Source organism: Molothrus ater, chromosome 21 (genome assembly GCF_012460135.2).
Source record: "Molothrus ater isolate BHLD 08-10-18 breed brown headed cowbird chromosome 21, BPBGC_Mater_1.1, whole genome shotgun sequence".
Taxonomy (NCBI): domain Eukaryota; kingdom Metazoa; phylum Chordata; class Aves; order Passeriformes; family Icteridae; genus Molothrus; species Molothrus ater.
This window is the reverse complement of record NC_050498.2, coordinates 5365379-5392541: the sequence shown is the minus strand read 5'-3', so window position 1 is coordinate 5392541 and position 27163 is coordinate 5365379. Positions and strand designations below refer to the sequence as shown.

At 51.8% G+C, this 27163-nt stretch overlaps 1 protein-coding gene across 4 annotated transcripts in view; it reads left to right on the top strand.

The window, feature by feature from the left end:
- The first annotated feature begins 1523 nt into the window (after positions 1-1523).
- LOC118694065 (NADPH--cytochrome P450 reductase) overlaps positions 1524-27163 on the top strand; it is a 30340-nt gene continuing 4700 nt past the window's right edge. Inside the window, exons 1-11 of one of the 4 annotated variants that reach the window (XM_036394980.2) lie at positions 1524-1588; positions 3907-4047; positions 14412-14601; positions 20605-20653; positions 21501-21629; positions 22033-22182; positions 23021-23145; positions 24013-24102; positions 24552-24650; positions 25297-25413; positions 26113-26231. In XM_036394980.2, the coding sequence (XP_036250873.1) occupies positions 14426-14601; positions 20605-20653; positions 21501-21629; positions 22033-22182; positions 23021-23145; positions 24013-24102; positions 24552-24650; positions 25297-25413; positions 26113-26231 (1054 nt within the window). In that variant the 5' untranslated portion in view covers positions 1524-1588; positions 3907-4047; positions 14412-14425. Of the gene's footprint in view, positions 1589-3906; positions 4048-8564; positions 8690-14411; positions 14602-17815; positions 18095-20604; positions 20654-21500; positions 21630-22032; positions 22183-23020; positions 23146-24012; positions 24103-24551; positions 24651-25296; positions 25414-26112; positions 26232-27163 lie in introns of those variants that run through there. The other 3 variants (XM_036394979.1, XM_054517003.1, XM_036394981.2) reach the window with 3 other exon arrangements.

Genomic DNA, 27163 nt, shown 5'->3' with positions numbered 1-27163 from the left:
TCCATTCACCTCACAGGGGATGGTCACAAACCAGCCACCCCAGGGAGCTTCCATGGGGTCAGTCCCAAAGCTGCTGTGAGTGGCACCAGTGTCGCCTTGATTTTTTAAGATTTTCTAAACTTTCTGATGTTAACATTCTTGTAACAAACTGTCTCACACACTTTCTGTGAATAACTCATTGTTTTGCATTCTTTTATGGAGGAGGAGAAATTTGATGGACTGTTTGTTTGTCCAGTGACACTGGAGAGGTGGCACCGTCACCCTCCAATCTGCTGTCACTTTTGGAAAACTAGAAATGTTGGACTCAGAAAATAAACTTCCCTTTTTTCACCTTGAGAGCACCAGGACTCAGGTGACCTCACAGCCCTCGACCCTCTGCTCAGCTGCTGTCAGGAAACAGGCAGTCCCTGCAGCCGTGGGCTGTTCTTTGGGTCTGTGCCCCCTCCTCACACCTCTTCAGGTGCCTGCCAGGCCCAGCTCGAACTTTGGACCTTCCCCAAGTGTTTTATTGACTCTGGAGCGAGTGTCAACACAGCGATGGTGCCAGAACGGTGACTTTGGATGTGCCAGTGCCCAGCAGGCAAAGGGAGGGGACCCAGCCCGGGGTGACCCCACATAACCGTGGGACTGCTCAGTGGCAAGCTGGGCCTCTGGCTTTGGCCAAGCTGGAAACAGTGCAGTTATAACCCAGCTTTCCCCTCCCCAAAAAAACCAACAGGGAGGAGAGCAGCAGTTCCTGTGGGATCTGAGGTCTGGGTTGTGAAATGTCCCACTGGGACTGCTGGGGATGCTTCCAGAGCTGCTTGAGCAACTTCCACGTGTGGCAGCGAGAGAAAGACCACCCCAAACCATCCAAATCATCTGGGCTGTGGTTACATCAGGAGCATGTGCTTGCCCCGGGTGAAGCAGCCCCTGGATCCCACAGAGGCTGGCAGTGACTGGGTGCCAGCCCCCACCTCGGGGTCCCCTTGAGTCCCCACGGGGCCCTGGTGTGGACAATGACCCTGGGGGGGGCTGGGAGTCCCACACCATGGGCACCCAGCAGTGGCCACAGACAGGGCTCCTGGGTCTGCAGGTCCTGGCTGAGCCCAGTTAGTGTCCAACACTGACCCCAGTTCATGACCCCACAGTGCCCCAGTCTCTGCTCCCACTGTCACCCCAACTCTGACCCTGCCATGACCTCAACGCTTGCCCCCATACTCACCCCCAAACTACAATGTTCACCCCAACTCTGCCTCCCCTCTTGAGCTTGCCCCCAGACCGAGCCCCTGCTGGCACCCATGGTGGCCTCTGGGCCCAGTTCTGCACCCTGACCCCACCCATGGCCCCCTCAGTCCTGACCGTCCCCTGACCCTCACCTTACCCGGCCACTCCCGCCGCGCCTGTCCCTTTAAGACCCCCGTCCTGGGGCTGTACCATGCGCCGCCGCAGAGGGGTGATCTCCACCAGCGGGCGCGCTCTCCGCCTATTAGCGGGCGGCGAGGGCGGAGTGTTCCCCCGCGCGTGTGCCCGGGTGGTGCGGTCCGCCGTACGTGCCGGCCGCGCCGGGGCCGCGGGAGCCGCCAGCGCCAGACGGGCCGGAGCGGCGGTGGGTGTGGGGAGCCGCGGCACCGGGGGCGTGTGGTGAGGAGGGTGCGGCACCAGGGGTTCTCTGGGGCTGAGCTCCGCCGTCGGGGGCTTCTGTGCTGGGCAGGGGCTGTCCGGCATCCCCCGGTGGGGTTGGCGTGGCATGGGGGCTGTTTCTGTGTTGGGGGTACTGGCTGCGTGTTACGGGCATGACTGCGGTCCCCTGTGTGAGGGGTGAGTGGCACCGCTGTCGCTGGCGGGGACATCCGCCATGTGAATGTGGGGGGGACTGGCATGACCAGAGCCCCCTGTTCACTGGGAGGTGTGGTGTGAGTGGGTGTCCTGTTCCTGGGGGTTACTGAGTGTTTAGAGATCCTTCTTATGGGGAGGACTGGGATCACCCCTGTTACGTGGGCACTGTGCTCTGCTGTCCCCCTGTTTTGGACCGGGATGGCTAGAGCTCCGTATTATCTGGAGAATCTGATGTGACTGGTCCCCTGTTACCTGTTGGAATTGGGGTGACCAGAGCTCCCTGTTATCTGGAGAATCTGATGTGACGGTCCCCTGTTATTTGGGGGAATTGGGGTGACCAGAGCTCCCTGTTACCTGGAGAGTCTGATGTGGCTGCTCCCCTGTTACCTGTTGGAATTGGGGTGACCAGAGCCCCTCTTATTTGGGAATATCTGGTGGTGCTGATCCCCTGTTACTGGCGAGACTGGTGTGGCCGATGTGTAATGTCTGAAAAGCTCTTCCATTCTCAGAGGAAACTGGGTTTATAAGTACAAAATATCCTGGCTCCTTACAAACAGTGCTTGGTTCTCTTGAAATAAATAAATGTGTGTGTATGGAGGGCTGGCATGCGTGCACCCCCCTATTTTTTGGGGGGGAACCCCATCACATCTGTCACCCCAGGGGCTGTGGGGCAGGGGACAGACCAGCAGCCCTGGGAATGGGGTGATGCCTGCCCTGCCTTGCTTCCACAGCACTGAAGGGTTGCTCAGCCTTATCCCATCCCAAGGTGTTGCTGGTTTAAAGCCTTTAACGAGCTTAATTTTCTGGCACTTCCCTGGAGAACGTTATTCCCAGTGTTTAATTGATACCTTTGCTGCAGGCTGGGCTGTTCTGCTGTTGCTCCATTTATTTCACTTTATAAACTGCTGGGGTGTGGGAAGACTGTTTGCTCCTGACTTTTCCTGCAGGAGTTTCTTAGAAGAGTGAAATTACTCACCTAGGGAGTGTGCTTGTCAAAGGAAATGATGGGAACCCCTTGGTTTAGGGAATATTGAGGCTGGAGGGGGCGAAGGTACCTGGATGATGGTGTTGGGAGTTAGTCATCAGCGTGGAATTGGTTCCTGGGGAGTTGTCTTAGTTGCAGGAGTAAGCACTGCTGGTGCAGCCTGGAGTGTGCTTTGTTCTGCCAGTGCTTAGACCTTGGGTTAGCTTTTGGAGTGTGAAAGGAAATGGGAATGCTTAGTGGAATGTGTACAGAGAAGAGGGATCACTGAGGTGCTCTGATGTGAGTCTGGAAAAGTGAAATGAGTTTGTGTTTTAAAAAGTAGAAACATAAATCTGGCTGAGAAGCTGGAAAAGTGCAAGGAAGAAGGAGTGAGGTCTGTGTTTCTGAGTTGTGGAAGTGAATCAATGATAGCGTTGGTGGGGACATCCCCTCCACAACAGAACTCTACACTTTGTGTGGGCTGCCAGAGGAGCTGTGGAGTTTCAGAATTTTTTTTGCTTATTGAGGTGCAGTGGTGTACACATCCCCCTTTTGCTAGATGGAAGGGAATGGGCTTTGTTCCAATATTTCTGTAATTCTCTGAGAAATTCCGAGGAACTGTTGCACACACACAGAGCAGCTCGCTGATTAATCTGCTGCAAATGAGGAAATCAGTGTTTTGTCTGGGAGGGCTGCTAAGCCAGACCCTTCCTGGAAAACCCAGCATTGTCTCAGTACAGGTTTTTCTTGGGCTGGTTGACAGCACTGAGGCAGGGTGTGCATGGCATGGAGTGTGCCTTGGTTTTGCACCTGGATGTGACTGTGCACGAGAACTGTGTTTGCAGAACAGAGCAGGGAGGATACAGAGCTACAGGCAGAAACACCAGCTGAGTGCCTTCTTTTAATCCTTGAGCGTGAAAGCCTTGAAGAGTGGGCAGGAAGGAGGGTGTAGTGTCACAAATCTGGCTTAATCCCCTCTTAATTAGTCCTGCTCTAATTGTGACAGAGAAGAACCTCTTGCTTGTCATCACTTCGCAGTTGCCTCCAGTTCAGTCAGTAATTTCTGGGTTTGTGCTTCCTGGACAGCCAAGTGCCTTCTGCAACTTTTCTTTTGTTTCTTGCAGAGCAGCTGGAGGAGCTGGACAGGGCCATACAACCAAAACTCTTTGAACTGCCTCAAGGGAGACTTTCCCTGCTGCTCACCACCCTCCGTGCTGGAGCTCAGAGGCCCCACCAGCTCTTGTTTGCAGAGCCATAGGTGCAAGGTAACCCCTCTCTTTTGAGTGTCACAGGGTGTGGAGCATCTCTGGGTGCAGTTGGGTTTGGGGAGGGTGGCTGGCAGTGGGTGCTGGGAGTGATGCTTTCTTTACCTGCAGCAAAAGCAAAGTGTGGAGCTGTCAGACTGAAATCCCATTTGGTCTTTGCTCTCTCCTTTGCCTGTTGGGATACAGCAAAGTTTGTGTTTGCTCACTTCTGAAGGACTGGGGAAAAGGCTTCCCTGCTCAGGTCTGTGCTCCTGCCTTCTCCTCCCCTGGTATAAAGGAAAATCACCTGCAGTTACCTCTGTGGTCACTGAACTTTGTTCTGTTTCCTGACGTGGACTCTCCTGCCTCAAAAAACACAATTCTTAGAACTTGCATAATTTGCTTTCCCAACGTGATCATTTGATCCCAGTGATGAGATTACTTTGCACATGCTGCTGTGGAGAGTGAATCACCAGCCCTGCAGTGACAGGTGCACCTCTGCTTTTTTATAGGCCTGACAATTTCATAGGTCAGAACAAATAATAATTGCAGGCTGCTCATAATCTCTTGCTGTTTGTCCCTGAGTAAACATTTCAAGTTAATTGCATGTTGCTGTCACCCATGGAATCGAGATAGAGAGATCAGAAGCTGTGTCTGGTGGCTTCTGGAGGGCCACAAGTCCAAAGAGTGGCTGAGTTTGACCCGTGGTGGCAGATTATTGTAGTATTTTTGCTTAGTAATCAGCCACGTTCATGCCTGCAGTCACTCCTTTGCAAGGAATGGAGGTATTGATTTATTTATATTCCTTTCTTGCTGTGTGGAGTTTGAGATGGGGTTGGATTTTTCTCCTTGGTAAAATCTGGCTCTGGCAGTGCAAGGGAAGTCTGCTGGGAAGGTTTAACAACCAGCCTGGGGAGTTGGTAGGTCTGGTTTTGTGGTGCTGGATGTTGCTGTGTGGTTGTGAAACACATCAATTGACACTCTTTCACGGGTCATTGCTGCATCTCCTCTCTAACTCCAAGCTTTGGAGGAGCAAGTTGATAAAATGCCTGCAAGGATTGTGCAAGCCCTGGTTGTGTAACAGGACTCAATGCATAACTGCTGGAGGTAAGAGGAGCAGCTCCTGTTACAGAGGAACAAAAAACCCGTGTCAAGTCTCTTCTCTTTGTGTTGATTCTGCTGGGGCATTGGAGACTGTGGTTTTTGCAGCCTGGGACCAGCCTTTCAGCCTGTGACCCCTGAGTTCTCAGGTGTCTTGTGGCCTGTGTCATGTTTTGGGGATGGAGTTGATGTTCTGAGGTCTGCTGTGGCCATGGCTGTGTGTGATTGCAAGGGGCTGGGCTGGGAAGTGATCTGTGTTTCCCAAATCATTTCAAAAAGGTGAAGTCCAGGTCAGATTGCTGACCCATGGCAGGCAGGGAGGTTCTGTAGGGTGATTGCACATCCTCCTGATAGGGCAGCCAGAGCAGGACAGCTTAAGTGCTGAGATTCCAAGAGGTGCAAGGGTAATGCAGTGACACCTCCATCCCCTACAGCAACGAAGGAGATGGGCCTGTAATGTCTGAAAAGCTCTTCCATTCTCAGAGGAAACTGGGCTATAAATACAAAATATCCTGGCTCCTTACAAACAGTTCTTGGTTCTCTTGAAATAAATGAATAAATCCCCAAAACACACTGTTCTGATCAAAAGTCTTGACAACTGTGAAAACTTTGCAAGATGTGTTTAACCCTGTCCCTCTGGTGCTCTTTCAGCTGTTGGTTTCAAGGGAAACCTCTCAAAAGAGACCAGCATTGGAGGGTTTTGTTGTTTAAACTTTTCCTGGTGGAAGAGGTCAAAGTCTCTGGCTACTGACCCCATCCATAGGGCTCCTTTCCCAGTGGTGGCATAAGGCAAAGCCACAGGCTGTCACACCAACCCTCCACAAACTCAGGCAGAGGGTGAGCAAACAGCCTGTGGGGAGGAATGTCCAGCTCTGGCTGTGGCAGCACAGGCTACAGCACTCACAGAAGAGGCTGCTGAAAAACTGGCATTTTCCCTCTTGATCTTAGAAAAACATCTTCAGCAGGACCTGAGCCATGCAGAGCCCATGCCTGGATGGGTTTCTCCTGAGGTTTTGCAGCCCTCTGAGCAGTTGTTGGCCGAGAGGTGCCCGTGGAGTTGGCATCAGGGTGGTGTAGAACTCCTGCAGGCTTGTCCCTGCTCCTGAAGATTGGTGCTGGCAAGGCCCCTGTTCCTGTTCCAAGCAATTCCCGGGCTGTGGTGCTCTGGATTTGTCCCTCACTGGGAGGAGAGGTTGGGGAGCAGTGTTGGTTCACAGGGGGTCAGTTACCTGCCATTCTCAGGTTGTGTTTGTCCTGTAACCCTGAAATCCTGTTTTTCTCTGCTGGCTCACATTAATCTATGAAGGAAGGTGTCCAAGTGCCTAAGCTGGGGAGATCCCCCATGTTTAAAGGTTCAGAGTCAGGCTTTTATCTCATAGAAGGAAATGTGCAAGTTCAGTAATTCTAGCTTGCTTGAAGCCAGCTTGGCAAGTTTGAGTTCATTTTTGTGTTGGATAATGCCTTAAATCCTTTGGTTCAGTGCACTGGGCTCACTGCACAGCCCCACCTGAGCATACCCATAGCAGAGATTTCTTTTCTGCCTCAGTAAAACAGTTCTTGTTCTCTTCCTTGCTTTTGCAGCTGCTCTGCTGTCCTTGAATAAGACCCAGGGGCCAGAAAACATGTAAGTGTGACACAGTGGAAGCTCAAATATGCAGTATTTCAAGATCTAGAGTGACTGATGCACATTCTGTATCTGTCCTGTGTCTAAAATAGCAGTTTTGCTGATGTCTGAGCTGGTGTGTCAGGGTCTGGGTAGAAGACACCTTTCACAGTGAGAGTAAATTTTATTTCACAAAAAAACCCAGCAGTTTTTGTGTTCCCTTCCTTGCTTCAAGTGCTGCTGCAGCCAACTCCTCAGCTTGGGCTGGGATTTCTGAGCTGGTGGAAGAGTGCAGAAGCACTTTCCTGGTTTTCTCTGAGGCTTTGCTACTTTCTACCCTTCTTTATTGAGCTGGTTAATGGGAAGTTGTGGGAAATATGTGGGAAGAAAGGGATAGGGAAGCTGTAGGTGTAGCAATCCTTCACCCCAGGACCTGTGGTCCAACAGAGGCTGAAGGGGCAAGGAAAGCTGTGAGGTTTCTCACTGTGCCTTCCTTCCCACGAGCCCAGGACTCACCTGTGGGATGATTCCCACCCCAAGCATGGAGCCTGTGCAGACCAGGCCAAACAGGGCCACTTGTCTGCCCAGATCAGCATCCTCTTGTTGATGGGAAATGCAGTCTCTGTGTGCCAGAGCTGTGGAGAAAAGGCTGACCCAAGGCAGTTGTTAAATATCCTGGATCTGAGCAGCTGCTTCCTTGAACTGCTTTTGTTTTGGAAAGGCTGATTTTTCCTGCCAGGTCTCCTTTTACTAAAAGGGAAAGTAAAAAGAGCTCATTTGGAGCTGGCACAGGCTGATGTAAACAGAATTTCTTCAGTCTAATTTATTGCATTTCTAAGAGGAATAAGAGATCTGGTTTTGCCCTGAGGGTCTCCTGGCCCAATATCACACATTAACATGCAGGAAGTCTTGGCTGCAGTGGGGTTCAGAGGAGACCAGGCACAGGAGCCTGGGCAGGAATGGCACCTCCACCACAGCCCTGCTGTCTCTGCTGCTGCTGCCTCTCTCCTCCCTCCTGGGATTGTGTCTGTGGGGCTCCTCTCCCTGACAGCCACCAGTGACCTGCCTGATGTCATTAGTGGGTGAAAGAAGAGAGCCCTTGGCTGGTCACAAGACTGCATTCCTGTTTGTGGGCAAGTCTCTTCCTCTGCTGCTGCTGGGAGGAGTGGTGGGGTCTCAGTGCAGCTTCCTTTTGGTGCTGTGAGCTCTCCACAAACTTTGCAGACCTGTGAGAGGGCTGTCCAGGGGTTTTCTTTTTTTCCTCCCAGATATTTCAGTTGTTTAATTTCTATTTACAGTCTCCCTGTTTTGCCATTGTACCTAAATCTCGGGCTGCAGGTCAGTGCTGTACAAAGAGTCAGAGTTTTCACTTGGCTTGCTGCTTATCTTTTATGTGTCTGTTCTGAGGTTGAATTTTGGGGCTGTGCCATGATGCTGGTGGAAAAAATTGGTCTCTGATTTAAAATTGGGCTTTTTTAAGGCTTCTTCTTAAGGCTGATAATGCCCTACATCTGTCAGCACAAGAGGAAGGGCAGTCCCTGGGGCAGACAAGGTGAGAGGGGAAATCTGGTCACACACACACACACCTGCCTCTGCCTTGGGAATTGAGGATGGTCCTTCCTGGTCAGAAAGAGGGGTCTGGTGGCAATGGTGACATCCCCAGCCACACAGAGCTGCCAGCACTGGAAATCATCACAGCTGCACTTCCTCTGTGCTGCCTAACGTGATGTCTGTGCTGAGTCAGGGACATGAGGGTCACTGTCACATGGCTGCAGGAGCACGAGTGCCCTCCCTGCCAGCAGTGCCCCCTTGTCCCCTGCCCTGTGTGCCTCTGCAGGGCTCTCAGTCTGAGCTGGAGGAGGGCAGTCTGAAGGAGCTTTTTGAGTGTGTGTTGCTGTTATATCTGCAGTTAGCCTTGCATGGACTCCTGTTTGTGAAAATCTGGAAGGCAGTCCTTTGGTGAGTGTTGCTGGAGGGGCTGGGTGGGCTGGTGGAGAGGGGACAGGGGCTCCAGAGCTCCAGTTGGCACTGTGATGTGAGAAATGAGGGGATGGTGGGCTGGTGGAGGGGGGACAGGGGCTCCAGAGCTCCAGTTGGCACTGTGATGTGAGAAATGAGGGGATGGTGGGCTGGTGGAGAGGGGATGGGGGCTCCAGAGCTCCAGTTGGCACTGTGATGTGAGAAATGAGGAGATCTCGTTGCTGCAGGGGTGGTTTGGCTCCAAACCACTGCCTGCTGTCCCTGCTGCTGCTCAGCTGAGGCAGCCTGGACCTTGCTGTGGGCTGGGAAGGCTCCTCTGCCTGCACCCTGCTGAGCTCCCTTTGAATGTAGCCTGGCACTGGTGCCAGGGTCGGGCAGAGGGTGGCTGGTGGCACTGCACGTTTGTCACGCAGCTCCTCTTTGACTCCATCACCACTGATTCTCTTTCTGCACATGCTGCAGAGCACAGGTTCCACCTGCAGCTCCTGTGCTTATCTGCAGGTGTCCAAAGGGAAAAACCTTGGGTGTTTTGATAGCTCTGGGGGTGCAGCCCCTGTGCCAGCCATGCCAGGGCAGGCAGTGTCTGCAGGGTGTGTGGGGATCCCTCTCTGGTGTGCTGGGCTGCAGTCAGGGGCTCCTTGGTGCTCCAGCTGCTGCTGGGGATGGATGATCAGAGGTGGGGGCAGTGAGCAGCCTGGGCTCAGCAGTTTTCCTTCTCCTTCCCTGCTGAGCAAGGCATCTCCCTTCTTATGCTTCTCAAGGAAAAACCTGGGACTGAGTCTTTCCCTCTGCCCCTCCTATTTCTTAAATAAAATCAAGCCAGTGTGTTGACCCACAGAAAGATGTCCATCCCCATCCAGGAATTGATAACTTTTGTGTTCCAAAGTTTGCTAAAACCTCAGTACCTCCCAGGAGAATGCAGTGCTGAACACAAGGTGGGATAAGACAGATTTCTGCATACCAGAGCATTTCATTTGGGACCATGCTGATGTGTCACTTTATCTTCAGCTGGCCCCTTCCCTGGAGCAGCCCAGGGATTAGCAGCCAGTATCACACAAACCCTGTGAGATTGTGCTTGCTCAGCAGTTCTCCTTCTCCTTCCCCTCTGGGCGAGGCTGACTCTGCATGTCAGGGTGTGCTGGTGGTGGCACGGGGCAGAGTCAAGCAGAGAAACTTGGTCACTCATTTTTGGGGCAAGAGTCACAGGCTGCAGTCCTGGTCTGGGACTGGGAAGTCCAGCTGAGGTACTTGAAACCCATCACAGATACTACATTAAGAAAAAGGCTGCTTCAGTCTCAAGAGAGACAACTTCCTGCCCACATTGCCAGTTTAGCTTCAGAGCCAAGGCTTTTGGTCATAGGAGATACCACAGTGTGACTTCCACAAGGGGAAACCTCCCAGCCACCTTTTGTGATTGTGCTTCTGTGTCCCGGGGTGCTTTTGGTCACTAGGAGTTATCACAGTGTGACTTCCACAAGGGGAAACCTCCCAGCCACCTTTTGTGCTTTTGGTGCTGTGTTCTAGGGTGCTTTTGGGGGCATCTGATGCACCATCTTCTGATGCAAGGAAGGAGAATAAATCTCTTCAGGTTGCTGACCACTTGGCCTTCATCACTCCTGTCTTGTTTGTTGCAATACTGTTTCTATATATATTTAGGTATTTTTAACCCTGTGACCTTATAGACCCTTTAGTCTGTAGGGAAACCAGGGGGAATTTGAGGATGCCTGGCACTGAGAGTGTTTCCAGTCCTTTTTCTTTTTCCAAGGTGTGCATGAGAATGAGGGATACATTTCATTTAATATGAAGATGAAGTGTTTGCTAGCACAGAGATGTGCAAAGAAGGTCCCTGATGATTTGAATTATTGTGAGCTGCCATATATCAAGCAAATTCTCACATTCAGGGGCTGAAAAGCTGTGCTAAAACATAGCATTGCTTGATAGCAATCTTTCAAAATGTTGTGACTTTTCTGTGTGATGAAAATGCTCACATCTTGCTGAGCCTGATGGCTTTGCTGTGTGCACAAGCAGGGATCCAGGAACTGGAGCCACCATTAGAAAAAACCCCAGGGATATGGACATCTTGTCTTACCTAGATTGAAGATATAATAAACACTGTGGATAAAATGAGCACCCTTGAAACTGTTGTCAGGGAAAGTTTTACTCCTGTATCATAAATTTCCTTTTCCTTTTAAAAATCTAGTTGGATTCTACCAAGGCCCTTCCAGAGACTGCAGGATTCCCAGGATAGCTAAATTTCAAGTAAGAGTCAGGTTTCTTTTCACTGGAAGTTAGTAAAGGATATGTATTTGAAAATGACATGAAAATGTCATTTGAAAATGACAGATTTGCTGTGAACTTCTGGAAAATAATTGTTACAGCCAGCTAGGTGAGACTGAGATAAGCTGAGCAATAATCTTCCTGTGCTGGGTGAAGTGAGTTCAATAGTTCCTGAGTTAAGACAACCCTTTAAAAAAGAGAAATGAGGTCTGATTTCACATTCTTGGCCTTTCTCTTGCTATGCCTAAGCAAACCTTTTCCTGAGGGTAGGGGTGGTGAAGGGAAAGCAAAAAGAAGAATCTGTAGCTGGGATATAAACCTTGAATAACCAAATGTCCAGGACCAGAGGGAGCCCAAAATTAAAATTAATCAAAATTAAAGCAGCTCTTGTCACCAGGCCATGATCACATTTCCTCCCAGGGTTAGAAGTCAGTGTGGAGACTTTGTGCAGTGGAGATTGTGAATGAAGAGAGAACAAACCAGGCTCTGCTGGATGCACCAGAGCCATGAACCTTCTGGAATATTCCCTTCCCTGGCTGTGGGCAGTGAGTGGGTGGCCTGGCTGCAGCTGCAGGGCTCCCTGTTGAAGCCCTGGAGAGCTGCAGTGTGGTCAAGGCAAGGAGATAGCACAGCTTCCACCTCCACATCCCCCCAGGCAGCATTCCTGGCAGCTGCTCCCTGAGGATGCCTCTCTCCAGGGCAGCACTGCTTGGGAGAGCAGACCTCCTCTGGAGGCTTGAGAGAGCCAAACCCCTCTGCTCTGGGAGCTGCAGCTCTGCTGCTTTGAGCACAGTCATGAATTTTGGCTGGAGACAAAGCCCTCACCTGGCTGAGCAGAGCACAGGCTGGTTCTTGCCCTCATTCTTTGCCCACACAGGGCAGCTCATGAATATCCATGTCTGAGCTGTCTGGAGCTGGGAATTGCTGTGGGCCAGGTGCTGCTCACCACAAACATGTCTGGTTTGGAGCTCTCTGCACCTGCCCTTGGTGACAAGGGAAGCTGCTGTGTCCTCAGCAAGGAGCCTTTCCCAGGGCTCAGAAGGGAAAGAGCTGCAGCTCCTGCCCCAAACCAGCTCAGCATGGTCTCCATCAGCCTTGTGTTTATTCGTGGCTTCCTCTGAGCAAAGGCTTGTCATTGCCTTATGTGCCTTGGAGTTTTCAGGGAAAGTGAGTGAAAGACAGGCTGTTCTGAGGGTAATTTTACTGACATGGCCATCACTGCCCTGTGTGAGGGGAATTGTCCACCCTTGTGTAATTTGGGCAGTGAAACTGCTGCTGAACAAACCAAGCCACCTTGCAGAGTTGGAGATATTTACTCCTGCCTGTGTCTGGGCACTGACTCCTCCATCTCTTTGCAGAGTTGGGCTGTGCTGTGCACAGGCAGCAGTTGAGGCTCCCTAGGAACCATGGACCACTCAGGGGTTCTTTGCCCTGAGGTGTAATGAGAGTTCAAGTGATGAGTGAGATGGCAAGAACCAAAACCCCAAAACTCTGTGAAATGAAGGATTCACTGGCAGGTTTTGGCTGAGATTGGCTGAAATTCCTGCAGGTTGGGTGGCAGAGGGGGAGAGGAGAAGAGCTTGTAATTAAAACTTCTTTAATCAGGAATAAAAGCAATAAACCAGCAACATTTTTCCCCCACCAGCAGATTCCCCTGATGCTGATTGCCAGACCAGCTCCTTTCTGATTTACTGGAACCAGATGAGGAGGAGGAGAGGGATCTTCCTGGGAGCTGTGCCTTTTTGGCAACTAATTTTTTTTGTGGAGGCTTTAACTAACAGTTTAGTCTACAGTTGTACAGAAGTAACACCCAGCTCTTGCTTGGCTCCAAGCTCCAGCCATGGAAAGCCTGTTTGCAAGGAGGGAGGACAGGGTGACCTGTCTGATGGAGAGGAATGTGCAATTTGCTTGTCTGCAGTCACATCACTGTTATTTTTCTTCCAGCACCGTGCCTTGGTGTCTTCTGTGGGAATCTAGCAGGCAGCTTTGAGGTGGTGTTTGACTGCTCTTTGTAATGCAGTTATTTGCCAAGTTCTCCACCAAATGAAACTTCTTGTGGGGTTGAGCACTCATTGGTTTCCAGAGCACCTGCCCAGGGTCACTGCCAGGTGGCTGTGGACCTCTCCCTGTGCTCCACAGGGTGATTTTTATGGCTGGTGCCCTGTGGCACAGGGCTGTGTGTTGTCTGGAGCTGGACTTCCCTTGTGTGGGTAACAACAGGGGGTTGATCTTTGCTGAAGGTACCTGGTCTCCCTCAATAGTGCTCCCTAAGCATCACCTCTTCTCTTCTCTTCTCTTCTCTTCTCTTCTCTTCTCTTCTCTTCTCTTCTCTTCTCTTCTCTTCTCTTCTCTTCTCTTCTCTTCTCTTCTCTTCTCTTCTCTTCTCTTCTCTTCTCTTCTCTTCTCTTCTCTTCTCTTCTCTTCTCTTCTCTTCTCTCTTCAGTCACTTTTATTTCTCAGCCATGGCATGTATCCTCTGTGACACCAGCAAGGCTCTGAGTCACTTTTCTACGTGCAAGTTCAAATGTCCATGGTCCCCTGGGTTGGCAGCATGCCCAAGTACAAAGAGAGAGTCACTTTGCCCTTCCAAATCAAGTTTAGAGTTAATTATCTGTCTGTTTGGACAGAGTGTGTCCTTGTGTGTAGGGAAGATAATCTTGCCATTGGGTTAGGGTCAGAGGGGTTCAGAGCTTTGGCACAGCAGTGGGAGGGAGGGAGGGATGGGTGGCTCCCCAGGGGAGGGACAGGGGCCATGGGGCTGCCTGGGTATTTGAGGGCTGGGTGTTTATCCTTGTGCTACCACAGACTCTGTGGGTATGGCTGTGGGCAAGTCCCAAATCACTTAAACTCTGCCTTGGTAAGTGTAAAGGAGCAATTCAAGGAGATGGAAGTTAAACTGGGGGAGATCATGGAGGGGACTGGGAAGCCAAAGGCCCAGGGAGAGATGGATAGTAAATCCAATCTGCAATGGAGTAAATCAGAAATATCAGCACAGCAGTGGGGCCAGGGCATCCTGTCACCTTGTGGGAAGGAGGGAGGAAGCCCCAGATCTGTGGGATGACTGAAGAGTGGGGTCATCCCTCAGTAACACCCAGGGGTTGTGTGGTGAGTGAGGGCTTTAGTAAAGGCTGGCCATGAGTCCCTATTGCTGGGGTTAGGAGCCTGGTTTGGCTCCTTGGCTGGAGTGTGGGGCTGCTCTGATGCTGCTGGCAGAGGGATGGATCAGCATGGATACAACAGCAAGGAAAAAGCTTGGTGGGACACAGAAGAACCTTGCAGAGCTGTGATGCAAGGCCTCTAGCCCAAGAGTTGTTGGGCAGCCTTGTGCTCCTAAGACAAAGTGTAAAGCAAAACTCATTTTCAGGGTGTGCTGTAATGCTGTCCCGTGTGGCTGCTGGTGCTCACTGTTTCTCCTTGCTCACAGTGCCTCTGAGTGCCATGGGGGAGCCCAGCATGGACCCAACCATTGCTGCTGACAGCCCTGCACAGCAGGACTCTCTCTTCAGCATGACAGACGTGTTCCTCATCTCCCTCATCACTGGACTTTTCACCTACTGGTTCTTCTTCCGCAAGAAAAAGGAGGAAGTGCCTGAGCTCCCCAAGATGCAGACAGTGTAAGTAACAACTCTCAGCCTGTGTGGCTCTAGTGGAGCTTTTCTCTCTTGTGGTGGGCTCTGGGAGGCTCAGCTGGATTGTGGGAGGTCGGTGAGGGGGCGTTTCTGTGCCCTCAGCTGTGGGTTCTGCTCACAGTGCAGAAATCCCGGTGGAAGAGCCAGGCTGCAGTTCTGCCTTACCCCACCGTGTGGCCCAAACTGGGAATTGGCCTTTCCCAAGCAAGGCAGGAAAGCCTCTGGCTGTACTTCAGAACTCTTAAGGATTTCATTCTTGGTGTTTTCTGATAAAAGTCACATTTAGGTAAATCTGGAGAAAGGTTGCTTGCTCTTAAGCAGGTTTCCTGTTGGAGATTTTATCTACCCTTGGCTATGAAGGAAAGAAATAGTTTCTGGGATGAGCTGCTTGGCAGCTCCTGTAAAACATGATTGGCTTTTGATACCAGGTTAGCCCTGGAGTGGGAGACTGAATTTGGAGGAGGAGAGCTTTGTTCTACCCTGTCTCCTGCAGAGGGCTTGGGGCCAGGAATGAGCCACACAGGTGGAGATCTGGGTGCATTTCATTCCTTGTCTCAGTCACATTCCAAACTTAACTCAGTTTTCTGCTGGGTTTTTTTAAGCTTGTGCTTTGTTTCTGGAGGTTGGAAAGTACATTTTCTGGCTGGGAGGGTTTTAAAGGGCAGCAGTGTCCCTGGCTGTGCTACCTTGTGCAGATGGGTGCACACATGGCTGGCAGCAGCCCAGCTGCCTGTGCCAGCCCAGCCTTACCTTGGGAATGTGTCCTGTTGGATTGCTGGGATGCTTTCCCTGCCATGCCTGCCAGCCAGGGCTGTGTGTGTCAGTGCACGTGGTTGCCTCTGGAGATTGTAAGAATGGCTGTGCTGGCTGGGGAAAGGGCACTGTCCATCTGAAATTGGATCCTGCCATGGCACAGCCTGGGCTCCCGTGCTCCCCATCCTTGTGACTGATTCCACCTGCAGCCCATCATGTGCAGCTCTTCCAGAGGCTGTGGTGACCTTGCAGGGAAGCTTTGACTGCTGGTTGTGTGTTACCACCTTGTTCTGCTGCAGGGCCTCAGCACATGGGTTCCATCCCAGCCTGGCTGCAGGCCCTGGCTCTGAGCTGCCTCACAGGCACTTTGTTACTTCTTTGGGGTCTGTGCTGCCTTCTCTGTGCCTGGGAGCAGCTGCTCCTTGTGGGAGATGTGGAGCAGCAGCACCTCCTGTTGCTGATAACCAGAGAGGTGAGGTTGTTCAGCAAGGTGTCTGACACAGCTGCACTTTGGAAAAGTGTCAGCCAGGCAGGTGCAGAGTGACAGGAGGCTGTGGAGTGTTTTTTTTTTTCCCCTGGACCCTGCTGCAGACCTGCTGTGGTCATTGTATCAAGCTGGTCCCAGGGCACTGTGACCCTAGAAGCCAAGGCTGGTGGCACATCCATCCTTCAGGACAGAGACAGTGACTTCCTGCAGCTTTTGCAGTGGGATTTTATGGGATGCCTGGAACCGGGAGGAAAATGAGTGAGAAAACAAGCTTGGTCAGCCTTGGGTTTCCTTCCCTCCTGTAATCCTTCAGTCTGGGGTGGAGTTTCCTTTCTGATGAACAAGCAAATCAGGATCCCACTGCCAGCCTCTGGATGTGGGGGGCAGGGAAGCTGTCCCAGACCCATGAAGGCAGAGAGGCCTCAGTGGGGCTGTCTCTGGCCGGAGTGGAGAGCCTTGACCTTTAGGGGGGTTGCATTTCTTCAGCTCATTCTCTGCAGCTCTGCCAAAGTGTCCTGAGCTGCTTTATCTGATGGCATTGGCTGATGGTTTCTGTTGTGTCACTTTGGCCCCCCAATTTCAGCCTCAGAACACTGGAGGATGAAGGTGCTGAATAACAATTCAGACACATCACAGTGGCTGCTGCTTTAGCAATGTGATTGCTAAAGTGCAATGCTGACCTAAACACAGCATCCAGCACCTCAGTGCCCTTCTGGGGTTTTTGAGAGCAGCACACCTTCGTAAAACCATGTCAGCTCAGCAGGGTCTGCAAAGAAAATGCCTTTTGTTACTGCCTTTGATTGTGGAAGAGCAGATGTGAGGTTGAGATGCCCTGTTCTGGGTTCTCTCTGCGTGGCCTGGGAATCATCATGATCTTGCCCCAGCAATGCATCTCCAGGTTCAGCCACAGCTCAGAGAGGGATCAGGCTGCTGATCTTCACCCTTAAGTGGAGCTGTTTTCCTGCCTGAAGTGCCCACGGAAGGGACAGAACCCAGCACATGCAGTGTCTCCTGCAGACGAGGTGTCCTGTACCTGTGACGTGTAACAAGTGTGTGTGGGCCAGGCTGGGATCCCACTGACTGAGCATTGCTTGTGTTTTGACCATTTTCAGACTTAATTAAAACCACCAGAGCAGCCCTCCCTGCTGCCTGCTCTGCAGATGTCGTTAGGGAGAGCAGCTCTGGATCAGCAGCAGCCACGGCCACCGCGCTTCCTCGCAGGGCCATTGCCGGGGAATGCAGGAATTTATTTTTGCTCTTTGGCTGCTCTTCCTCTGCAAGTTTCTCAATCACAGATTTCTTTCCCTTCTCCTGTCCCCACTCTGCAGACAGTCATCCTGGGGAGAGATGCTGGTGGGACAGCCATTGGTATGCTGAGTGTCACCCTCTCCCTTCTCCCCCCCCTCTTTAACATTGTTTGGGACAGAAACTGGCTTATCTCTATTCTGCAGCTATGCAGAAATCCATTCCCTGGTACTTGTAGGGCTTCCTGTGGCAGGAATTGCTCCAAGTCCTCAGCCTGATTAGCTCTCTGCTGCCTGTGTGTGTGAGAGAGACCATCTCTAATTTAATTTAATAGGATCCTGAGGAAAACAAACTCCTTTGAGCTGCGTCTGTAATGGCACTGCCATAGTTACCCAAAGCGTTGCTCACGCAGTGTCTGGAATCGTTTCATTCAGCTACAGCATCAAGCTTTTTTTCCCTTTTTTTTCCCCTTTTTTTTTTTTTTATAAAAGAATATATAAAAGCAGCTGTGATATAAACAGTTTCCAAGGGAACGAGGCAGGGGGAGGGTTTTGTGTCCCGTCCCCTGCTCCGTGCGGGTGGGAGAGGGACGTGTGCTGCGGAGGATCCTGGGAGGTTTCATTCTCCACTCCTAATTCCTTTCTGCCACTGCTGCCAGATGTTGCAGTTTCTCAGGACTGTGCAGATCCACTCAGTAACTTCCAAAGCCCCACCAGGAGGATTGGAGTGGACAGCACCACTCCTGCTATGACCCGTGCCGGGACCTTTTGTGCTGGCTCTCTTCTCCTCAACAAAAGGCTGATGCTTGGTTTTAACGCCCGGGAGGAGCAGAATGGAAAGGCCTGTGTGCCTGTGGCTCCAGAGCTAAGTTAGATCCGTCCCCCCACAGCTCCCTTTGCAGACACAGCTGCCCTGGACTCTTTGTCTGCCTCCTCCCTGCCCTGCCATGGGCTGTGTGTACTCAGCCCCGCGGGAAGAGCCGGCCGTGGCCAGGTGAGTTACTCTGCCTGATGGGCTGCTGGGGTCCTTCCAGCTCCAAAGCTGGGTGGAGTGGGTGCCTCCTCCCTCTGCAACAGGAGGAGAAGGGAGGGGAGAGGCTCTGCTTGGAAGCAGGCTGCTCCAGAGGAGTCCCTGCTGTCAGTGCTCGGTTTCTGTGCAGCATCCAGACTGCGTCCTCACTTCTGGATGTATCTCTGCTTTCAGCAGGAAAGCCATGGGAGCTTTCTGAAGGAGAAGTGTTCAGCTGAGACAGGCTTTGGTATTCCTGCTGAGCTTTTGGAAGCTTCCTCCCCTGTCCTTTTTTTCTCCTGAAACCAAAGTGACAGAGAGCCCTGGGAGTTGTTTGAGCTGTGGGCTCTCACCAAGGGTGGGGGAGCTGTACAAGTTACAGACTCACTCTGACAATGGGGTTAATCCCCTTCCCTCCACCCAGTGCTTCTTCTGGTGCTTGGAGCTGCTACCTTGAGCTGTCTAAGCTGTAAGAGCAGTCCTTGCTGAGGACAAACTTTCTCTTCCAAGTTTCCCTGGCAGAGCAGTGGAAATGTGTGTAGTTTCTGCCTTTGGTGCCTGTGTGTTTTCATTGCTCAGATTTTCAGGCCACCCTGATGAAGCAATTTCAGTGAGTTGTGTAGCCTTTTTTCCAAAGCCAGACTCATTATTTCTTCTGTATCTGAGCCACAGCCTGTTCTCCAGCACTCACTTCAGTGCAGGGTTGCCTCCTTTGAAAATGGACGAGCTCCATGTGCTGCTCCCTTTTTTCTTCCAAAGGGAGCTTGTTGAAAGGATCTAAAAACTTTTCTTTTTCTCCTCCTTTAAAAGCATTTTGTTTAGTAGTTAAACCAACAGTTGTTTTAATTGGATCTCATTTGCAGAGGGCAGGAATTAAAGAAGTTCACCAAGGAGATAAAAACTAAGTGAGAGCTGAGTCTTGAGAGCTCTCCCAAGCCCATGCCCTGGCTGCAGCGTGGGCAGGGCTGAGGCTGCTCCCTTAGGATATTTGTGATATCCCAGTTCCCAACAGGGGACAAATGACAACATGAGGAGGCTGTTAGCTGCTGAGAGAGCCAAGCGGGGTGTGAAGCAGCTCTCCTGGGAGCATGGCTGCCTTGGGGAGCTTTTTGGGGTCAGCTTTGCTTGTCCTTTGTGTGTGCTTTGTCTTTTGTATGAGACTGTTGGTGCTCAGAGCTGTCAGGCCCAGTTATGGAGCTCCTTGATCCCTTTGGGTAGCAAGGGGTGCTGGAAGGGATGTTTTATCAGTGTCCCCCACCCTGCTACTCTGTGTGTGTGTGCTCTCCACAAATGCCTCAGCACATCCGCAGGATCCCTCCCTCTGGGCTACAGAGCTGAGGAAACTGTTAGCAAGCTCTTCACATTCTTACATGGGCTGGAGCCAAAACCATTTGTTTTTTGCCTGGAGGCTTCTCTCTTCCCACAGGAGACCTGGCCTTGCATTCTTCCATTGTGGCACAGAAACGGGTCCCACGTTCCTCTTCCCTGCTACCAGAGCTGGGGGAGGACAGCGGGGGAGCTTCTGTCCCAGCCTGCTCTGAAAAGCTCCCAGCACCTAATCTGGCTGTAGTTATGGTCACCTCTGCTTGTGAGGCTCCCAGAGTCCTCAGGGCTGGGCTGTTTTCACTCCATGACACTGAAAATCCAAAGATGTGCTAAGGATAGCAAAGCTCTTCTGGCTCCCTCCCTAACAGGGCAGCCCCAGCAGTGTGAATCCCCACCTCCATGTTTCTGGCTCTGCTGGGGTTTGTCCCACTTCCAAGCTAGGGAAAGCCACATCTATTCAATAATGCAAATGTTCTGTGTAGGAGATCCATCCTGGGAATGGGAAACCAGCACAGAATGATCTCCACAGGACCGTGGCTGGCAGTGGTGGCCTTGCTGGGAGCTCTGTGGCTCTGATCAGCTGCGTGTGCCTGCTCCACAGGGCTCTGCAGCCCTGGGGCTCATGGCTGGCATGCTGTTTGGAGGTTCAAACAGCTGATTTTTAGCCCTGTTTGACTTCAGGTTTGGGGGATGTGCCCTGGGGAGCATGGCTCAGGACTGATCCTGCCTGCCCACAGTGGTGTGGGAAGGAGGGAGTTTTCCATTCCCTTCTTTCAAACCATGGCTTGGCCCCTGAGACTTATCTGGAGACCTGCTCCTGTGAGATCCTTTAGCTCAGCTGTGAAACCTCTCAGAGCAGTTGATAAAGGTTTCCTGGTGGGCAGGGCTGTGTGCCTGGGCTTTTCCTGTGGGGGAATTCACTGATGGGGGTCAGGCAGGAGCTCAGCTTTTCCCCTGTGCTCCAAGTCCCTGCTCCATGGTTGTGTGCAGAAGCCCTGTGGCTGAGCAATGGGCATCCCTGGGACCAGGTGAATAACAGTGCTCAGTAGAGATTCACACCCTTCTGGGCAGCTTTCCTGACGTCTGGAGGCCACTTTTCTCCCACTTGCTTATTCCTGACCTCAAAAATGAATGTACTCATCTGAAAAGATGTTCCTCCTGTCTTTCAGAGCAGCTCCAGTGAGAGACAGCAGCTTCATTGAGAAGATGAAGAAGACGGTAAGCTGCTTGTTCTGCCTCCAAGGGGTGCTGGGAAGGTGGGGGAGCTCATGTCCATCCCAGTTTCCTCTGGAACCATCCCATTTTCCTCTGGAAAGTGTCAGCAGGAGGAGCTGGTTTGGATACAGACACATGGCTGCTGCAGAGAGCATCCAGAGGAAGGCTGTGTGAGCAGCCAGGAATAGCTCTTTTAGTCTGTGCCTGAGAGTTGTTCTTAGAGAAGAAATTAAAGTAAAAATTCAGTGGTGGAAAAAAAGAATGTAATATGAGATCAAAGTCAGAAGGGAAATGGCAGAGACTTTGAAGTCATTGGCTGGCAGTTGTTTATCTGTGTGGTTGCTTCCCAAACTGGCTGGCTGTGCAATGGGAATTGTACACAGAACTGTCAGCTTTTGACTCTGCTGCTCTGGACACAAGAGGAAGCAAGGGCTGGATGCATTTTCCATTCTACTTCAAAGTAGCTGGCTTGCAGCAGAGCAAGAGCTCTGGTGCTCAGGCACTTGCCCAGAGCCTTTGGCAAGTTCTGCATTCCCATCCAGGGTGTTCCCTGTTTCCTGGAGTCACGCTGCAGCCTCGAAGTTGAGAATAAATCTGGAAAGTTTATTCTTTGCTTTGGGTTTTAGTCTGACCTGAATCTCCCCTCTGAGAGTGGCAAGAGTCATGTTCTCATTAACAGCTCAGCCCTGAGTCTTCTGCCAAGCTCTTGGAGTCCTGCACAAGCGCACACTCCTGGTTGCCTTTAGGTCGCAGTCCAGGATTCCTGATCTTAGGCATTTCCTTTGTGCTTCATCCATGCATTTGCCAAATGATTAATCACCATTTAAAAGGGATTTTTCTTTCTCTCCAGGGCCGAAATATCGTGGTTTTCTATGGTTCCCAGACAGGCACAGCAGAGGAGTTTGCCAATCGCCTGGCCAAAGATGCCCATCGCTATGGCCTCCGGGGCATGGCAGCAGATCCAGAGGAGTATGACCTGGTAATTTAGCCCTGAACAGCCTGGGGATAGTCACAACCTTTCAGTGCCCCCTAAAAAAATCCAATGACCCTGGCCAAGGGACAGTTGTGTCATTTAGGGGAGAAAAGATCAGCCTGAGAGATGCAGGTACGGGCTCGGTCCTTGCCGTTCTACATTCTCCTGGTCCTTTAAAGCCTTGCATGGAAAATCCCATTGCTTTTCTTTGTGGTGGAGCAGAAATATTGACTTGCAGTCCAGTAAGGGTGGTTTCCTTTATTTTCCCAGCCATTTTAGGTGGGTTTGGCCTTTCCCAACCCCTTCTGTAAACACGTGGTGCTGTTTGCACACCTACACTGTGGGAATAGGAATTTCCCAACAGCCTCAGTGTGGGATCCTTGAATATTCTTCTTTCCTCTGCTTGCAGTCGGACCTGAGTCGCCTCTCTGAGATTGACAAATCCTTGGCAGTGTTCTGCATGGCCACCTATGGAGAGGGGGATCCCACAGATAATGCCCAGGATTTCTATGACTGGCTGCAGGAGGCTGATGCCGACCTCTCGGGTCTCCGGTTTGCAGTAAGTGGCTCTATTCCAGTTCTTGTCTTGCATTTGGGCAGGAAGGCCAAGAGCCCTCCAGAGTGGCTTGGGGAAAGGCCCAACATGATGTCTGTGCCTTGTACACCTTGTCTGGGATGAGATCCCTGCTGTCTTCCTGCCCAGGCTTTGTGGACACCTGCAAATGTACTTTTGGAGGCTTTAAATGCAAATGTCAGAGTTTGCTCTCCACTCCTTAAATCATCAGGGTTCCCTGGTATAAACAGCCCCAAACAGCCCTGCAGGCACTGAATACAGGTTTGTAAATGAGCTACAGGCTGCTGCTGCTCTTCAGAAGCTAATTGAGCAGCCTGGGGCCAGATCTTCTCCCGCTAATTAAATCACTTGGAGTTGTGTAGCTCTCTTCCCGTGCTGAGCTGAATACTGGCTGAGAAACAGCCACCTCACCTAAAACCTGGCCAAATTCCTTAGGCAGCATAATATTGCAAATGAGAGTAAAATCCACTGGTGGAGATGTGAGGCTACTCTGTGTGAAGCAGTGAGCAAGGATTTATTTACTGTGTGGTTTGTGGGAGGCAAAGGCCAGCAATGGCTCTCCAGGCAGTCCAGGTTCTTACTGGTCCCACAAGGAGATATGCAGGAGCTCTTGGAATTGCATCCAGGCTCAGGGGAGGTGCTGGTGCCTCCTGACCACACACTCTCAGTGGTAGATTCTTACTGGAGAGCTGATGGGGGAGCTGGGAGAGGTCTCACTGTCTTTGTTCTGCATCCTTTGTGGGTGATACCTGTCCAGAGGATGTCAAATGGATGGGGGAAGTCCATCTCCTGCTTCTGCATGCTCATGAGTGTTCCCTTCCAGGTCTTTGGGCTGGGGAACAAAACTTATGAGCACTTCAATGCCATGGGGAAGTACGTGGACAAGAGGCTGGAGGAGCTTGGAGCGCAGCGCATCTTTGAGCTGGGGCTGGGAGATGACGATGGCAAGTGAGTGCCTTGGGCTGAGGGGCTGGTCAGAGCTGGCTGAAAGCATCTTGAAGAGACCTTGGCAGGGAATTGGCTCCACTACCAAGCCAGAAATAAGCTCCACAGGGCTTGTTGTTGGGGTTGACATGTTTGTGAGTGTGTGTGCCTGCTGTGTCTTCCACAATCAGCTCTCTGTGCACAGGGAGTGTTCTGAGGGATCCTGTGTCTGGGAAATCCCACCTCAGCTTTAAGTCTTGAAATGCTCATGGGACAACTGGAGCAGGCTTTGCAGCCTCCTCTGCCTTTGTGGATAAACTCACCCATCCCAGTGAGGCAGGCAGGTTAATCTCCTCGGGAGCTGTTTTATGGTGGGAGGCAGCAACTTTCCAACTCGGACAATGATATTGATATTTTCTTTTTTTTTTTTTTTTTTTTACCTCTCTGTGTTCACTTGAGCACCTTGGAACATTATATCAACCTGTGGCTCTACCTCTAAGCTCTGCAGGGCCTTGTGGGAGGGATATGCCATGTGTGGAAGGCTCTGAGCCTAGAATAATAAGCAGTGCCACAATGGAATAATGACCTTTTAGGAAGGTCATCTCATGCCAGGGGTGGGCAACAGGGAGTTTTTTAAAGACTGAGCCTAAATGCCTGCCAAGCCTTCCTTGGCAGAGCTGGGGAAGGGAGGGGAGTCTGGTGTAGCAGCAGTTCCCACTCAGTGCTCTGCAGGTGCTTTCCTGGTGATCTGTGGGCATGTGGAGGTACCAAGGGTGCCTGGGTCCGAGGCAAATGCTTTTTCCCACAGTGATGGGAGGAGGACACAGGGGTCTCAGGTGGCTTCTCTGGGAATGGGGCTGGGTTGTTGACTCTCTCTTCTGCCCTGGCTAGCCTGGAAGAAGACTTCATCACCTGGAGAGAGCAGTTCTGGCCAGCAGTGTGTGAGCACTTTGGGGTGGAGGCTACAGGAGAAGAGTCCAGGTGGGTTTGGGAGCAGCTCCTCCTGGGTGTCACGGACTGGCCACCTTGACTGGTGGCTGTGTCATCAGCCCTGGGCTGCTGTTCCTTTTCCTCTGCACTGCCTCCCCTTCCAGACTCAAGGGCACAAGTGAAGTATAGCAGTGAGTGGGGATGTTTGGCCTGAGCCTGCGCTGGTGTGAGTCTGAGCCCAGCTCTGGGTTCCTGTTCTGAGTGGGGAGATGATAGCTCTGGTTCCTTTGGGGCTGGTTGTGAGGCTCCAGGGAGGCTGAGGGTTCCCTTTGCTTTGGGCTTTCTGCAGAGTCTTCCTGTTTTCTCATGTCTCAAGAGGGGCAAAGGGGTGGAATTTGTTTTTGAGCTGCAGCAAATCCAGCAAAGGAGATGATGCTTCCAGCTGTACCTTGTGGGTTCCAATGTGAGTTTTTTCTCTTTTCTCTCCTTTTTCCCCCCAGCATCCGGCAGTACGAGCTGGTGGTGCACACAGATGTGAACATGAACAAAGTCTACACAGGGGAGATGGGCAGACTCAAGAGCTACGAGAACCAGAAGCCGTGAGTGCCAAACCCCTGGGCAGGCTGTGCCTGGGGCAGGGCTTGGCTGGTGGCTCCCTGATGTTTGTAACAGCACCTGCAGCACAGCAGCTCTCTGCCCAAGAGAAATGGGCTCAAAGCTCCACTGGGACTCTGAGATTCCCCAATTAATGAATCATTTATGGTGAGGAGATGGCTGTGGTCACATGTGCTGTTTGGCTGGTATATCCACAGCATCTGTCCTGAGCCTTTCCTTGCCTGCAGCAGCCAATGCATGATGGCTGCTGGCAGTATTGCTGTGGGGAGAGATGAGCTTTAAACATTAATTCCAGCCTGAAATATTTCTTTGAGATGTGACAGTGCCTCCAATCCCGTTGGATGTCATGTGTCCTTAATGGGAAAGAAGCTGTCAACTGCTGGGCTGTGCTGAGAAGGAAAAGGATCTGTTTTCTGTGGCAGTGTGGGGAGCAGCAGGCTCATGATCTGTTTTCTGTGCCAGTGTGGGGAGCAGCAGATTGTGATTTGGTTTATGCTGGGGTGCAGTGTGCTTTGGAACAGGATCAAGTCATGGGGGCCTGCTCTGGAGTCAGAGGGATCATGCCTGGACACAAGGAGCTCCATGAGCCTGCAGGAGGGAATCCCAGAGCACCTTTGTCTTTCCTTGCAGCCCCTTTGATGCCAAGAACCCCTTCCTGGCTCAGGTCACAGAGAACCGCAAGCTGAACGAGGGTGGAGAGCGACACTTGATGCACCTGGAGCTGGATATCTCCAATTCCAAAATCAGGTACTTCCCTGGGGGAGACTGCTCCTCTCTTTTGTCGGGAGCAAAGAAAAAGATGTGGCACCAGCCTCATCCAGCACTTAGAAGGGGACCTTGCTCCTTAGCACAGCCTTAACTGCCCCTTTGGGCTTCTGTACCAGGTACCCCCTGCCAGGACTTGCTCCCAGCTCTTGCAGTGCTTTGGGTCCATCCCATCCCACATCTCTGTCCTACCTGAGCAGTGCCAGTTGCAGAAATTCTCTAGAAGTCAATAAATGAGAGGGCAGCTGAGCTGAGGATTGCTCTCGCCTCTGTGTGCCTGGTTTGGGTGTATGTGCATAGGGGAATAAAGCCCTGTTCTTAAAACCCTCTCACTGGCTTAAATTCCTTAAATTGTTAGGAAGTCATGAATCCAGTGGCTTAACATAACAACTGCAGAGGTTTTGAGGAGCTTTGCTCTGTTCTGTTGGGAAACTGACCTGTCCTTGCTGAAACTCTGGCAGAACTGCTGTTAATAAAAACCCTGGGAAACCATTATCCCACAATGTCACTGCTGCTGTCACTGCTGGCTCTGTGGGTCCTGGTGGTGCAGGTCCTGTGCATCAGACCTCAGTGTTGTCCTGCTGCCTCTTGCACCAGCCCCCTTGTCTTCTGGCTGAGCTGCTGGGGGTGGTCAAGAAGTGGTGCAGGTGTTCCATGTGCTCTCCTCCTGCTCTGTGCCAGGTATGAGTCTGGGGACCACGTGGCTGTGTACCCAGCCAACGACTCCTCCCTGGTGAACCAGATTGGTGAGATCCTGGGCACGGACCTGGACACTGTCATGTCCCTAAACAACTTGGATGGTGAGTAGGGATGACCCCTGAGGCTCTCCAGTTCTCCAGCTGTGGCCTCTGTCCTTCACCCTCAGATCCTGTGGGGCACCTCCAGATGTCCCACAGCCCCTCTCAGTGTTGTGCTGTTTTAGCAGGGGCTCAGAGCCTGCCTGCTGAGATCAGCTGAAGTGGGTCAGTTGTGAAATGCGCTTGGTGAGCCCATTCAACAACAAATTATGTAACAGCACACTCCTAATTATGGAGCCCTAGCCCACCAGAGCATCCTTCAGCAGCCCTGGAGCTCCTCAGGGCCCTGAGTGTGTGAGATGTTCTTATTCAGTCCTGGGAGGAGGCACAGGCTTGGGGACTGAACTGCCAGCAGGGAGCACTTGTGCTGATCCAAGGAGCTGTTCCTGGTGAGCATTCCCAGCAGAGCCAGCCTCTGGCAGGAGGGAGATGGCAGCTGCTGCCCATCACAGTCCTGGAGCAGCACAGCCGGACCTGAGGCAGCAGATGTGCTGGCCCAGAAGCCTGAGAGAGCTCCTGGTTTCTAGAGACAAAGTGGATTTAAGGCATTGCTGGAGCCTGTGGCCCCCTGTGCAGTGTCCTGTGCTGTCATTCCTGTCCCCCAGCCTTGGACCTCTCAAGGCTGAACAGAATGGGTCTGGCCTTGGAGCACAGCTGTATGTGGCTGACAGAGCCTAAGGACACTTTTGAGGCCAGATCTGATGGAGCTGTAAGTGCCTGAGGCCGAATTAGCCATGGAGGGCAGCCCCCTGCTTAGCCTGGGGGTTTGCTGGACTGTTCGTGCACATCTCGGGGCAGGGAGCCCCTTGGGGAACACAGGGTGTGTTTTTTGCTGCAAAACTATCAGGCAGCATCTGTGAAACACAAAATGGGCTACTGGGAGATGGAGGTGATTCAGTGTGGAGCTGGGGCTCTGACCCACAGGCTGCTGAAGC